We start from the raw sequence: 15021 nt of genomic DNA, 5'->3' as shown, positions 1-15021 counted from the left end.
GGGGGGGGACCTGTGGTATGGTGTCAGGAGGTGGACCTGTTGTGTAGTGGGGGCCTGTGGTGTAGTGTTAGGGGAGGACCTGTTGTGTGGTGGGGGCCTGTGGTGTAGTGTCAGGGGAGGACCTGTTGTGTGGTGGAGGCCTGTGGTGTGGTGTCATGTGGGGGACCTGTTGTGTGGTGGGGGCCTGTGGTATCAGGGGGGGGGGGAGGTGACCTGTGGTGTGGTATCAGGGGGGGGGGACCTGTGGTGTGGTGTCAGGAGGTGGACCTGTTGTGTGGTGGGGGCCTGTGGTGTAGTGTCAGGGGAAGACATGTGGTGTGGTGTGGTGGGGGCCTGTGGTGTCAGGGGGGAACCTGTTGTGTGATGGGGGTCTGTGGTGTGGTGGCAGGGGAGGTGGGGGGCGGCAAATTTTTGTGTGGGGGTGTCTGTGGTGCGGTGACGGACGATCTGTTGTGTGGGGGGTCTGTGTTGTGGTGGCAGGGGGGGGGGGATAAATGAGGATTTGTTGTGTGGGGGGTCTGTGATGTGAAGTTACAGGATAGCAAGTTTCTATTCTGGGCTAATCACAATGCTCCCCCTGCTGGTGAAAATGGATATGACAGCAGAAGTTCATTCTTTTCCAGCCGTTCCCGTAACTCCATACATCACATACATCACATTTACTGCTGTGATGCGGACACCCCCATATTCCAGGACCTACAGTAAAATGGTCAATAAGCAAGGACAGATCAGCGGCAGCGGGACTGCACTTCCCGGTTGTGTTTACCTCGTCACCATGACAACCACGCAGAGCGCCGGGAAGCCGAAGGAAGTGGTGAATTTAGTGGCGTCGCCAGTGATTTCTTCTAAGGAGATCAACATAGTAAGTGCGGTCCCGACTGGCTTAGGAGAGTGGTCCTGCCGGTGTGTGGCCACATGCCACACACAGACCTCACCTACCACCACGGTCACCGGGGGGCTGCTTATCAGTTTGATAGAATGCACCGGACAATTACCCCCGCCCCCCCAGAAAAAAATTACATGTACATATGTGTATATAAAATATATACATATACTATACACCTACATGTGAGTAAATGCTTTGCTGTACGTTTTTCTGTATATCTATGTGCATATATATATAATCTTTATATAGATAGGTATATGTGGGGGGAGTGTGTGTGTGTAATATATATATGTGTATGTGTGTGTATGTATATATATATATATATATATATATATATATATATATATATATATATACTAGCTATTGAACCCTTTCTCCACCCGGATGGCGAGCATTTTTATTGGTCTATGGTCTCCCATGCTGGTATTTGTGCTGCTCCCTCCTGGTATTTGTGCTGCCCCTATCCTGTTCCCCCATCCTGTTATGTGCTGCCCTCATCTCTATCCTGGTATGCATGGCACGCCTCATCCCTATCCTGGTATACATAGTGCTCCTCATCCGAATCCTGGTATGCATGCCCCCCCCAGATCCCTATCCTGGTATGCATGGTACCCCTCATCCCCCAATCCTGGTATGCATGGCACCCCTCATCCCTATCCTGGTATACATAGTGCTCCTCATCCGAATCCTGGTATGCATGCCCCCCCAGATCCCTATCCTGGTATGCATGGTACCCCTCATCCCCCAATCCTGGTATGCATGGTAACCCTCACCCCTGGTATGCATGGTACCCCTCACCCCTGGTATGCATGGTACCCCTCACCCCTCAATCCTGGTATGCATGGCACCCTTCACCCCTCAATCCTGGTATGCATGGCACCCCACCATCCTCAATCCTGGTATGTATGGCACCCCACCATCCCCAATCCTGGTATGCATGGCACCCCACCATCCTCAATCCTGGTATGTATGGCACCCCACCATCCCCAATCCTGGTATGCATGGCACCCTTCGCCCCTCAATCCTGGTATGCATGGCACCTCTCTTCCCCCAATCCTGGTATGCATGGCACCCCACCATCCTCAATCCTGGTATGTATGGCACCCCACCATCCCCAATCCTGGTATGCATGGCACCCCACCATCCTCAATCCTGGTATGCATGGCACCCTTCGCCCCTCAATCCTGGTATGCATGGCACCCCTCTTCCCCCAATCCTGGTATGCATGGCACCCCACCATCCTCAATCCTGGTATGCATGGCACCCCACCATCCCCAATCCTGGTATGCATGGCACCCCACCATCCCCAATCCTGGTATGCATGGCACCTCACCATCCTCAATCCTGGTATGCATGGCACCCCTCTTCCCCCAATCCTGGTATGCATGGCACCCCACCATCCTCAATCCTGGTATGCATGGCACCCCACCATCCCCAATCCTGGTATGCATGGCACCCCACCATCCTCAATCCTGGTATGCATGGCACCCTTCGCCCCTCAATCCTGGTATGCATGGCACCCCTCTTCCACCAATCCTGGTATGCATGGCACCCCACCATCCTCAATCCTGGTATGCATGGCACCCCACCATCCCCAATCCTGGTATGCATGGCACCCCACCATCCCCAATCCTGGTATGCATGGCACCTCACCATCCTCAATCCTGGTATGCATGGCACCCCTCTTCCCCCAATCCTGGTATGCATGGCACCCCACCATCCTCAATCCTGGTATGCATGGCACCTCACCATCCCCAATCCTGGTATGCATGGCACCCCTCATTTCAAATTTGATATACATGGCACCCCTCATCCCAATCCTGGTATGCATGGCACCCCTCATCCCCCAATCCTGGTATGCATGGCAGCCCCTATCCCCCAATCCTGGTATGTATGGCCCCCTCATCCCCCAATCCTGGTATGCATGGCTTTCTCATCCCCCAATCCTGGTATGTGTGGCCCCGTCATCCCCCAATCCTGGTATGTGTGGCCCCGTCATCCCCCAATCCTGGTATGTGTGGCCCCCTCATCACCCAATCCTGGTATGTATGGTACCCCTCATCCCTTTCACGCTGCACAAACAAATAAACACTTATACTCACCTTTCTTCCCTGTGCTCCAGCGCTGCTGTGTCCTGTTCTGCTGGGGGAGGAGTACGGCGCAGGAGCACCGCGCTGCCCATCGTCATTTTGCTGAAAACACACTGTGTGTGTATATATATATATATATATATATATATATATATATATATATATATATATATATATATATATATATATATACATATATACACATATATACACACACGTCACTGGTATATACTAATCTAAATGTGCATATACACTGCTCAAAAAATAAAGGAAACACTTAAACAACACAATATAACTCCAAGTGAATCAAACTTCTGTGAAATCAAACTGTCCACTTAGGAAGCAACACTGATTGACAATCAATGTCACATGCTGTTGTGCAAATGGAATAGACAATAGATGGAAATTATTGGCAATTATCAAGACACCCTCAATAAAGGAGTGGTTCTGCAGGTGGGGACCACAGACCACATCTCAGTACCAATGCTTTTTGGCTGATGTTTTGGTCACTTTTGAATGTTGGTTGTGCTTTCACACTCGTGGTAGCATGAGATGGACTCTACAACCCACAGAAGTTGCTCAGGTAGTGCAGCTCATCCTGGATGGCACATCAATGCGAGCTGTGGCAAGAAGGTTTGCTGTGTCTGTCAGCTTAGTGTCCAGAGACTGGAGGCGCTACCAGGAGACAGGCCAGTACACCAGGAGACGTGGAGGGGGCCGTAGGAGGGCAACAACCCAGCAGCAGGACCGCTACCTCCGCCTTTGTGCAAGGAAGAACAGGAGGAGCACTGCCAGAGCCCTGCAAAATGACCTCCAGCAGGCCACAAATGTGCATGTGTCTGCACAAACGGTTAGAAACCGACTCCATGAGGGTGGTATGAGGGCTCGACGTCCACAGATGGGGGTTGTGCTCACAGCCCAACATCGTACAGGACGCTTGGCATTTGCCACAGAACACCAGGATTGGCAAAGTCGCCACTGGCGCCCTGTGTTCTTCACAGATGAAAGCAGGTTCATACTGAGCACATGTGACAGACGTGACAGAGTCTGGAGACGCTGTGGAGAGCGATCTGCTGCCTGCAACATCCTTGAGCATGACCGGTTTGGTAGTGGGTCAGTAATGGTGTGGGGTGGCATTTCTTTGGAGGGCCGCACAGCCCTCCATGTGCTCGCCAGAGGTAGCCTGACTGCCATTAGGTACCGAGATGAGATCCTCAGACCCCTTGTGAGACCATATGCTGGTGCGGTTGGCCCTGGGTTCCTCTTAATGCAGGACAATGCCAGACCTCATATGGCTGGAGTGTGTCAGCGGTTCCTGCAAGATGAAGGCATTGAAGCTATGGACTGGCCCACCCGTTCCCCAGACCTGAATCCGATTGAGCACATCTGGGACATCATGTCTCGCTCCATCCACCAACAGTTGCACCACAGACTGTCCAGGAGTTGGCGGATGCCTTAGTCCAGGTCTGGGAGGAGATCCCACAGGAGACCATCCGCAACCTCATCAGGAGCATGCCCAGTTGTTGTAGGGAGGTCATACAGGCACGTGGAGGCCACACACAATGTTGAGCCTCATTTTGACTTGTTTTAAGGACATTACATCAAAGTTGGATCAGCGCGTAGTGTGTTTTTCCACTTTAATTTTGGGGGTGTCTCCAAATCCAGGCCTCCATTGGTTAATAAATTTGATTTCCATTGATGATTTTTGTGTGATTTTGTTGTCAGCACATTCAACTTTGTACAGAACAAAGTATTCAATGAGAATATTTCATTCATTCAGATCTAGGATGTGTTATTTGAGTATTCCCTTTATTTTTTTGAGCAGTGTATTATTTTTCTACACACTCCTATCTACAATATGTACAGAGAGGTTTCTTGTCCCTTTTTTTACTTTTCGAAATGTGCGCAGTCTTTTTACTGAGTTTTTGGAGTGAAAACTCCCAAATTTTTGTGGTGTTTGAGTTCTTGAGGAGCATTTGGAGAATTATCACTTCGTTTCCGCTCCAGAGACTCTGCAAAAGTAGAGTGTACATAGCCTTATAGGAGAATTATTATATTTTATGTTGGTTCTAGTTTTTATTGGTGTCATTTGACAATACTTATATTTTATTTATTTTACTTATATATTATTTTTTTTTTATATTGGGGCCAGAAAAAGCGGTTTTGATGATTCTTTTGGCAAATGTTCTGATTTCCTCATCTAAATATTTATGATGAATTATAATTATTTTAAACAATGAAATAACTGTTTTAGGCTGGAATCACAGCAGCATATGGCATCCGTGGCGAGAGCTTTGTATGCGATATGCTAATGACACTCGGCTCCTGCTCTGCTGAGAGCTGGAGCCGAGTGTCAGTGCTCGGTGCTCCGATCTTCTCTCATGAGAGAATCGCAGCATAGGTGTGGAGGAGATGGAGAAAGTAATTTCTCCATCTCCTCCATGACATGACTCTGCGTATATCGAACTGCACTGTGATGACATCTGAGTGCAGTCCGATGTTTCACACACACCCATAGACTTGTATGGGCACGAGTGAGCCGAGTCTCCCTGCCAATCGCAGAATGCTCTGATTGTTCTCTCATGCCGAATCATCATGAGAAAATAATCTCAGATCTGAGCTGCCCCATAGAATAACACTGGGCGGAGCGCTATGCCATGACATCCAATCACTGAGCTCGTGTTATCAACTCTGGCTGAGCCTCTTTTCTCACTGACTGGCTGCAGCGGTGAAAACGTGACATCAGCCCTGTAGACAATACCACTTTAAAGGGGTTTTTTGCTCGTACTGTATTGATGACTTATCCATAGGATAGATCATCAGTATGAGATCGGTGACACCCTGCATCCCCACCAATCAGCTTTTATTAGCTCCAGGTCTTCTGCAGGTTGTGACCTGCCCGATCATTCCAGTGTTTGCTGGGTGAGACAAAAGTCACTGCTCAATGTAAGTCTATCCGATCTATTAAAATATGGAATTAATGAACCCGATTAGTAAAAGTCATAAAGAAAAAAAAAAAAAATCAAACCGCCAAAATTAAGCGTTTTTGTTTCGTCATTTCTAGTGTTCAGTGAACATGCTCGACACTGCTCGGTACTCGCCCGAGCATCACGCTACTCGGGATGTTCGGCGAGCACCGAGCATTTCCGGGTTACTTGGGCGGGAGCTCGGGTCTCCGTCCTGCATGTTTGGCACTCTTTACAGAGCCAATGAACATGCAGGGATTGCCAGCCAGTCACTGTAATGCCGCAGCCATGTTGTTTGTGGGCATTACAGTGATTGGCTGGCCGCACAGCGTCACCTCGAGTATTTAAAACCGGGCGCCGCCATCTTGGACACAGTCGCTCCGGATCAGACAGTGTAGGGACAGCGCTGCTGATTTAGGGAGAGATGTATCCTGCAAAATAGTTAGTGTAGGGTCTGTAAAGGCTGCCAGATCAAACAAACAGTCCTTCTCAGGACTAATATCCATCCCAGATATCAGGCAGGCAGGCAGGCAGGCTGTATAGGAGACGCAGTGGTTATACCAGCAAACGCTGCATTACAGTCCTGTGTGCTGCTCCTGTTGCTGAAATTGCTGGACTTAGCTCCAGGTCCCGGGGGCCAGGAAAAATCCTTTTTTTTTATCTAAATCCTCTTTTTTTTTTTCCTCCTTCACAATGTACAAATACCCATCTTATTAATCTTTTGGTGCCCCCCCCCCCCCCAAAAAAAAAAAAAAGTGTGCCTCTGATTTTTCAGACACAAATATATCTGTTGAAAATAGTCTGGTGTAGGCCAGAGAAATAGAAGTGTGGTTTTGCAGTTCTATGGACCATTTGTATCTAAAAAAAAACAGTTTGCGTGTGTCGCTCACTGTTCAGCCGCAAATATATATATATTTTAAAAAGCCTGGTATACACCAGTAAATTATTACTGTGGTTTTGATGTTCCACGGTAAAGCATCTCTATTATCCTGTTTTTGGCATGTTTTGCTGTATAAAAATAATAATAGTGTCTCCCTGATTTTTCAGACACAAATATATCTGTTGAAAATAGTCTGGTGTAGGCCCGAGAAATACAAGTGTGGTTTTGCAGTTCCACGGTACAAACCTCTGTATTATCCACTTTTGGGCCATTTGTATCTAAAAAAAACAGTTTGAGTGTGTCGCTCACTGTTCAGCCGCAAATACAGTATATATATATTTTAAAAAGCCTGGTATACACCAGTAAATTATAACTGTGGTTTTGCTGTTCCACGGTAAAAAATCTCTATTATTCAGGTTTTGGTAGTTTTTTCCGTAAAGAAAAACAGTAGTGTCTCCTGACTGTTGTGACACAAAAATATATCTGTTGAAAATAGTCTTGTGTAGGCCCGACATCCCAGTGTGGTTTCGCTGTTCCACGGGTCAAATCGCTGTACTATCCAGTTTTGGGCCTTTGGTATCTAAAACAAAAGCAGTTTGAGTGTGTCGCTCACTGTTCAGCCGCAAATATCTCTATTTAAAAAAGTGTGGTATACCCCAGTAAACAATAACTGTGGTTTTCCTCTTCCACGGTTCTAATCTACTCTTTATTACCCTTTTTCCATTGATAGTGCAAGTGTAAGCTATTTTACTTCATTTACAATGGGCAAGGCGCGTGGCAAGGGACGTGGAAGTGGATGTTCTGGTGATGGTTCGTGCAGAGGACGGGGCCGTGGCCAAGTTGAAAATGTGCCACAACCAACAGCCACATCTTCTCGCTCCCACTTCTTGACCGAATTACTAGGGAAGCACAGAACAACACCAGTATTGAGAACTGATCAGTGTGAACAGGTTATTAATTGGATAGCAGACAATACTTCCAGTTACCTGGGCACCACCACCTCCGGTCTGTCTTCCACACGGTCAACTCTTAGTAGCCGTGAGTCTCGACCGCATACTCCTCCTCACCCTGATGCTCCTTCCTCCCACCATGCCGAGTGTTATCAGACAGCAAGTGATCCCACACTTGGACACTCTGAAGAGCTGTTCACTGGTCCATTTCCATATTTGGGCCCCTCGCCTGATACGCTTGAAGTGGTGGAAGAGGAGATCCCATGTTGCGATGCCCAAATATTTGAACAGCCACGGCCACAGGAAGTCGACGTTGGCAATCTGTCACAAGAGGTGGACGATGACGAGACACAATTGCCAGGAAGTGAGGAGGAGGATCGTGGTGCGCAAGTGGAAGAGGAGGAGGTGGTGGATGATCTAGTAACTGACCCAACGTGGAAGGAGGACATGCAGAGTGAGGCCAGCAGCACACAGGGGGAGGGAGGCAGAATACCCCAACAGGCAGGAAGAAGCAGTGTGGTGGCCGCAGACAGAAGGCAGGCAACCGTTCCCCGTAACACCAACACGAGGGACGTTGCCAGTACAAGCGGTAGGTCTTCCAGAGTCTGGAATTTTTTTAAAGACTCTGCTGATAACCCCAAAAAGGCCATATGTTCCACCTGCCATGCCAGCATCAGCAGGGGTGACAAAACTACCAGCCTGACCACCACCAGCATGATCAGGCACATGGCAGCAAAGCACCCGACTTTGTGGGGCGAAACCCAGGGTCCACGACCAGTGTCAGCGGGTGTCACCATTGCTTCTTCCACTGTTGTGCGTGCAATAGAACCCCCTGTTGTGTGTGCAAGGCAATCCCCTGTCCATACTGCATGTAAAGATGCCCCCTCCTCTCAGTCTTCACTTGTTATGGCAGTTTCTCAAGAAACAGCATCAACGTCCACGTCCATGTCCCACCGCAGCGTTCAATTGTCCATATCCCAGACCTTTGAACGAAAGCGGAAATTCGCAGCTAACGCCCCACAGGCCACAGTCCTAAATTCGCACATTTCACGACTGCTTGCATTGGAAATGCTGCCTTTTAGGCTGGTGGAGACGGAATCCTTCCGCAATCTTATGGCGGTGGCCGTCCCTCGGTACTCGGTCCCCAGCCGACACTATTTTGCCCGGTGTGCCATCCCCGCACTACACAAGCACGTGTCCCAAACCATCTGCCGTGCCCTCAACAACGCAGTTACTGGGAGAGTCCACCTGACAACGGACACGTGGACAAGTGCTTGTGGCCAGGTACGGTACATCTCTCTGACGGCACACTGGGTAAACATAGTGGAAGCCGGGACCCAGTCGGACCTTGGGACGGAACACATCCTCCCCACACCGAGGATTGCGAGCCCTATGTCAGTCAGAGTTGCCCCCACAGTGTACAGCTCCTGCGCATCCTCCTCCTCATGTTCAGCCTCCATCTCAGATATCACCACATCAGTTACAAGCTGGAAGCATTGCAGTACTGCCTCCGCCAAGCGGCAACAGGCTGTGCTGAAACTCATAAGCTTAGGTGATAAACCTCACACTGCTTGTGAGTTGTGGACAGCTGTGAAAGAGCAGGCAGATCTGTGGCTGAGACCGCTGAACCTACATCCCGGCATGGTCGTGTGTGACAATGGCCGTAACCTGGTGGCGGCTCTGAGGCGAGGTGAGATCACACACGTACCATGCCTGGCTCATGTGCTTAACCTCGTGGTTCAGCGGTTTCTTAAATCGTACCCCGAGTTGCCAGATCTGCTCGTGAAAGTACGCCGCCTGTCAGCTCATTTTCGCAAGTCGGCTACAGCTTCCGCCGCCCTTGCTGTGTTGCAGCAGCGTTTGCAGCTTCCGGCACACCGACTGGTGTGTGATGTCCTCACACGTTGGAACTCTACCCTCCACATGTTGCAAAGGATTTGTGAGCAAAAGAGAGCAGTTGTGGAGTACCAGCTGCAACAAGGCCGTCGATATGCAGGTCAGACTCCACACATAAGACCTCAGGAGTGGACCTGGATGTCTGACATATGTACCATCCTGACAAACTTTGAGGAGGCCACCAAGATGGTGAGTGGCGATGACGCCATCATTAGTGTCAGCATCCCACTTGTCTGTCTTTTGCAACGCTCTCTGCAGAGAATTAAAGAGGAGGCATTGCAGCCAGAGTATGATGAGATGGATCAAGAAGCCGTAGCGGGCGATTACACACAGCCCAGCCTCATCTCATCCCAACGTGCATTGGGGGACAATGAGGGAGAGGAGGAGGAGGAGGAGGAGGAGGAGGAAGAACAGGAGCTGCTATCATGCGTTGTAGACGGTAGTACCTGTACAAGTGTCATACCGTCGGTTCAGCGTGGGTGGCCTGAGGACAGGGGGGAGGAGGAAGAGGAGGAGGAGGAGAGCATGGTCAGTCGTCGTCTTGGTGAGAACACGGAAATCTTGCCCGTTACCAGTCTGGCACGCATGGCTGACTTTATGTTACGCTGCCTTAACCGTGACCCTCGCGTTGTCAAAATGTTGGGTGACAGTCATTACTGGTTGGTGACACTTGTAGACCCCCGCTACAAGGAGAACTTTCACTCTCTTATTCCTGAGGTGGAGAGGTCTACAAAAATGGGGCAATACCAGAAGGCCCTTGCTGCAGAACTCTTAAAAAAATTCCCATCTGAACACGCTAGCGGCAGAGGTCACAGTTCGTTGCCCAACCAAGGCGTACAGGCGAGAGAGATGCAACTCCAATCTAGCAGAGGCAGGGGAACACTGTCAACGTTCTGGGACAGTTTTCTGACACCCGCCCAGTTTACAGGCCCTGAGGCGCGGGGTACTCTCACAAGGAGTGGAAAGTTTCAAAAGATGGTGAGGGAGTACCTTGCCGATCGTACCAGCGTCCTCCGTGATTCCTCTTTGCATTTTAATTATTGGGTATCCAAGCTGGACACTTGGAATGAACTCGCTCTGTACGCCTTGGAGGTCCTGGCCTGCCCTGCCGCTAGCGTGTTATCGGAGCATGTTTTTAGTGCCGCTGGGGGAATTATAACTGATAAGCGCACTCGCCTGTCAACTGACAATGCTGACAAGCTGACCCTTATCAAAATGAACAAGGGCTGGATTGGGCCAGACTTCTCATCACCACCAAATGACAGCAGAGTAACATAAAGTCAAATCCACTGTGTTATTTCGGGAGGTGTATTCACATGCACCGCTTCACACCCACACATGGGTATACGCTTCCTCGTTTCGGCTGTTTAATCTTCTTCTCCTTATCCTCAGCCTCCACCACCACTATACCACCAGGGTGCCAGCATTGCAAGTTCTTCCGTCCTAATTTTTGGCAGCTTTTGCTGGGAAAGCATAAGCAAATACCATGGGACACCCACTCCCCAATAATGGGACTTATGTTTGTAATATGCTGTACTGCATGGCTCTTGTAAGGGGCATTGCAAGTTGCTCCGTCCTAATTTTTGGCAGCTTTTGCTGGGAAAGCATAAGCAAATACTATGGGAGACCCACTCCCCAATAATGGGACTTATGTTTGTAATATGCTGTACTGCATGGCTCTTGTAAGGGGCATTGCAAGTTGCTCCGTCCTAATTTTTGGCAGCTTTTGCTGGGAAAGCATAAGCAAATACTATGGGAGACCCACTCCCCAATAATGGGACTTATGTTTGTAATATGCTGTACTGCATGGCTCTTGTAAGGGGCATTGCAAGTTGCTCCGTCCTAATTTTTGGCAGCTTTTGCTTGCAAGGCATAAGCAAATACTATGGGACACCCACTCCCCAATAATGGGACTTATGTTTGTAATATGCTGTACTGCATGTGACGCGCCCCCTGGGCCGTGTGTACACGTGTGTGGGATACCTGGTGCCGGGTCTCTGGGGTCTATAGTCTCCGTGGCGGTGACCCGGTCCCGTGGCTCAGGCTGGTCAAACCAGTGGCAATCTTTCTTAGGTTTTGAGGTTAATTGTCCGACTGCGCCACCCGTGAATTGCGGTCAGGGAGTACCACCGCTGCGAGGCAGACCGCTGAGGCTGGTGTTGTGTGCGCAGCATAAAATGGGATAACTCCCCTCGGGAAGAGTATAGCCTCAGGGCAGTGAGTGTGGATGATGGGGGTGATGGTGCACGAGCGCAGCAGGAATGACTCAGAGTCTTTGCAGTGCAGTTCAGGGTCTTTACTGATGATTATAAGGTAGACCCTCCCGGGAGTACTGGCTAGCATAAGAGGCATGGTCAGTCTGTGAGCAAGCAGGAGTTCCCCTGGCCAGATGGAGTTGTAGGCCTCCCCGTCTGTCTGCACTCTTCCTGGCTACCTTGCTGTAAGCGGGTAGAAGTAGCCCACGTCCCTGAGTGTACCGTGTAGTGCTCACCCGTATGGCTGGTGACTTGGGGCCTTCTGTTAGCCTCCGCTCCACGACGGCGGTGCTGGTCTCTTGCTTGTGACTGAGCCTCCGGGCTTCTATGGCCAGAGGACCTGAAATCCCCTGCCGGCTGGTTTCTGCTGCTGGATATATAAGTCCTCACAGCTTCGGACTCCTGTGTCCGGTTCCTATTGTCTTCTGCCAGGGCGAGCTCTGCTCAGCTTCCAGCCCCTGGTCTTTAGCTCCTAGCTCCTACAGAGCTCCTTGCTGTTACTTTCCCTTGCTCTCACTCTGACTCTGACTGTTCTCTGTTCTCTGACTCACTCAACCCCACCCCAGATCCAGTTTATAAGGGCAGAATTCTCCTCTCCCAGGACTGGGGCAGGAGGTTGTTGCATGTTTAAGGGATCCTGACCAGGAAACCTCCCACTTGCTCTCCGACGTAATCTCTATTACTGTGGTGACCAGACCCCTGGGGTGCCACACATGGCTCTTGTAAGGGGCATTGCAGTACCTCATAATTTTTGGAAAGCATTCCATTCACTGCTTAGGCCAACAATGCACAGGAGACCCAGTTGCTATAAATGGAAAAAAAGGTTTAGTTAACGCCCTCTGACCTCCATGTCATTTCCAAGGGGCATTGGAGTGCTTCGAAATTTTTGGTAGGCATTGCACTCACTGTATGCCCTATAACTGTGTAGCCGAACCGCTCCTTTTGTTACAGAAACATATCCTACAAGACATATCTGGTTGACTGGCCTGATATTGATGTGAATGGTCTCTGTTCCTCCTGCTCTTTCTCCTTTGCCACTACCTCATCCATCATTTATCACCTGAAGCTTTGTTTTAACGGGAGTCATAGAACTTGGATAGTAGCAGGAAAACATCCAGCAATCCTCGGAGGAGGTAGGATATGCGCCAAAACGCTGACCTCCTCAGGCCTAGCCGCTACTACATACATGCGCTTGCATTACAACCAAACAAAGCAGATGCTAACTTCTATATCCTCATCATGCTCCTCACCTTGGCACTCTCAACTCCCCTGATGGAGAAGCCAGGGCCCACCGGAGGAGTCTGATAGTCCGGTGGGCTCGGCCAATGCTGCCCTAAAGCAGGCCAGGCTAAGAAAAGTGTGGGATAGGTTACCGGTACAAATAGGGGTGGCTGGGGACCGAGTATGGACACCCGGCCACCCCCTGGAGGCTGGGGAGCAAGCGGGGACACCCGGCGACCAGGCGGCTGGGGACTGAGTATGGATGCCAGGCCGCCGACACAACCATGGCGTGGTGGCCAGATTCCGCCTCCACATGCCTAAAAGGCCCAATTTAAAGTGCAAGCAAGCAAGCAATATGGTATTGCAGCCTGGGGGTGGGTGGGTGGCAGGCTGCATACTTGCGCTTGCATTGCAAGGAATGGGAGAGGTACAAATGAACACTGCCCTGGGACAAGGACTTGAATGGGGATAGTTGCAAGTCTGCAACGACAGGTGCAAGGTGGGAGGCATCTTCGCATGTACCATGAACAGGGGTTTGGCATGCACACACTACAGCGGAATAGGCTCTCCTTCCCACTAAATGCACTGGGGAGGGCACAGGTAATGTTTTGGTATACGCGCTTAATCTTATGTATAAGGCACACCAGGACAAATAGGGGCGGCTGGGGACTGAGTATGGATACCTCGCTGCCGAAGCAGCCATGAGGTAGTGGCCAGCTTCGGCCTCCTCTAAACTAAAAGGCCCCATTTCAAGTGCAAGCTAGCAGTATGAATTGCAGTCTGGGGGTGGGTGGGTGGCAGGCTGCACACTTACACTTGCATTAAAAGAAAACATAGCTGATGCTAACTTCTGTCATCATCATCATGCTCCTCACCTTGGCACTCTCAACTCCACCGATGGAGAAGTCAGGGCCCACCGGAGGAGTCTGGTTCTCTGGTGGGCTCGTCCAATGCTGCCTAAAGCAGGCGGGGCTAAGAAAAATGTGTGGGGGGATGTTCCAAGGAGAAATGGGGGCGGCTGGGGACCATTTATGGACACCCGACTGCCCCCAGGCGGCTGGGGACCGTGTGGACACTCGGCCGCGGGGCGGCTGGGGACTGAGTATGGACACCCGGCCGCCGGGCGGCTGGGGACTGAGTATGGATTCCAGGCCGCCAACACAGCCATGACGTGGTGGCCAGATTCCGCCTCCACATGCCTAAAAGGCCCAATTTCAAGTTCAAGCAAGCAAGCAGTATGGTATTGCAGCCTGGGGGTGGGTGGGTGGCAGGCTGCATACTTGCGCTTGTATTGCAAGGAATGGGGGAGGTACAATTGAACACTGCCCTGGGACTAGAACTTGTATGGGGATAGTTGCAAGTCTGCATCTTCTGATGCGGCAAGGATCACTTATGATGGGCACACTTTTAGACAGTGACCTGGGAGTCAGAGATGCTTCCAGGGGTATTCCCCATGCTGTTCCCATGTCTTTTCAGCACTTTATGCATGTGTCACACAGCACATGGCCAGATAAGGTTGTAAAATGTTAAAATGACATTTCCCGGTGAATGCATTTGTCATAGTTGAAAGCAATACAAAAGTGCAAAAACGCATAAAAAATGCTACCTGTGAACATAGCCAAAGGTGTGGAGGAGTATTTTTGTTTTTGGTCATTTATTTTAACTTATACACAAGTCTTTTCCCTGGAAAGGATGTTCCTTAACATATTTCACAGGAAAAAAGTTTCACTTTCGTTTTATTGTGAGCCTGTAAAAGTGGCTTAATACCTCTGACCACGTTGTTGACAGCAGTGACCTGGGGGTCAGAAATGCTTCCTGGGGCGATCCCCATGCTGTCCCCATGTCATTTGAGCACTGTCACTATCGTTTTGGGCACT

At 50.0% G+C, this 15021-nt stretch overlaps 1 protein-coding gene across 2 annotated transcripts in view; it reads left to right on the top strand.

Moving 5' to 3' along the window:
* Positions 1-750: 750 nt before the first annotated feature.
* Positions 751-15021, top strand: part of CUNH6orf118 (chromosome unknown C6orf118 homolog) — a 52116-nt gene continuing 37845 nt past the window's right edge. Inside the window, exon 1 of one of the 2 annotated variants that reach the window (XM_073671425.1) lies at positions 751-862. Coding sequence is in view for 1 of the 2 variants with exons in the window: in XM_073671424.1 (XP_073527525.1) it covers positions 1067-1068 (2 nt within the window). In the remaining variant the exon portion in view is untranslated. Of the gene's footprint in view, positions 863-948; positions 1069-15021 lie in introns of those variants that run through there. The other variant, XM_073671424.1, reaches the window with a different exon arrangement.

The sequence above is a fragment of the Phyllobates terribilis genome, unplaced genomic scaffold (genome assembly GCF_046119375.1).
Source record: "Phyllobates terribilis strain yellow unplaced genomic scaffold, ASM4611937v1 Scaffold_3__8_contigs__length_932513732, whole genome shotgun sequence".
Classification (NCBI taxonomy): Eukaryota; Metazoa; Chordata; class Amphibia; order Anura; family Dendrobatidae; genus Phyllobates; species Phyllobates terribilis.
This window is presented reverse-complemented; position numbering and strand designations above follow the sequence as displayed.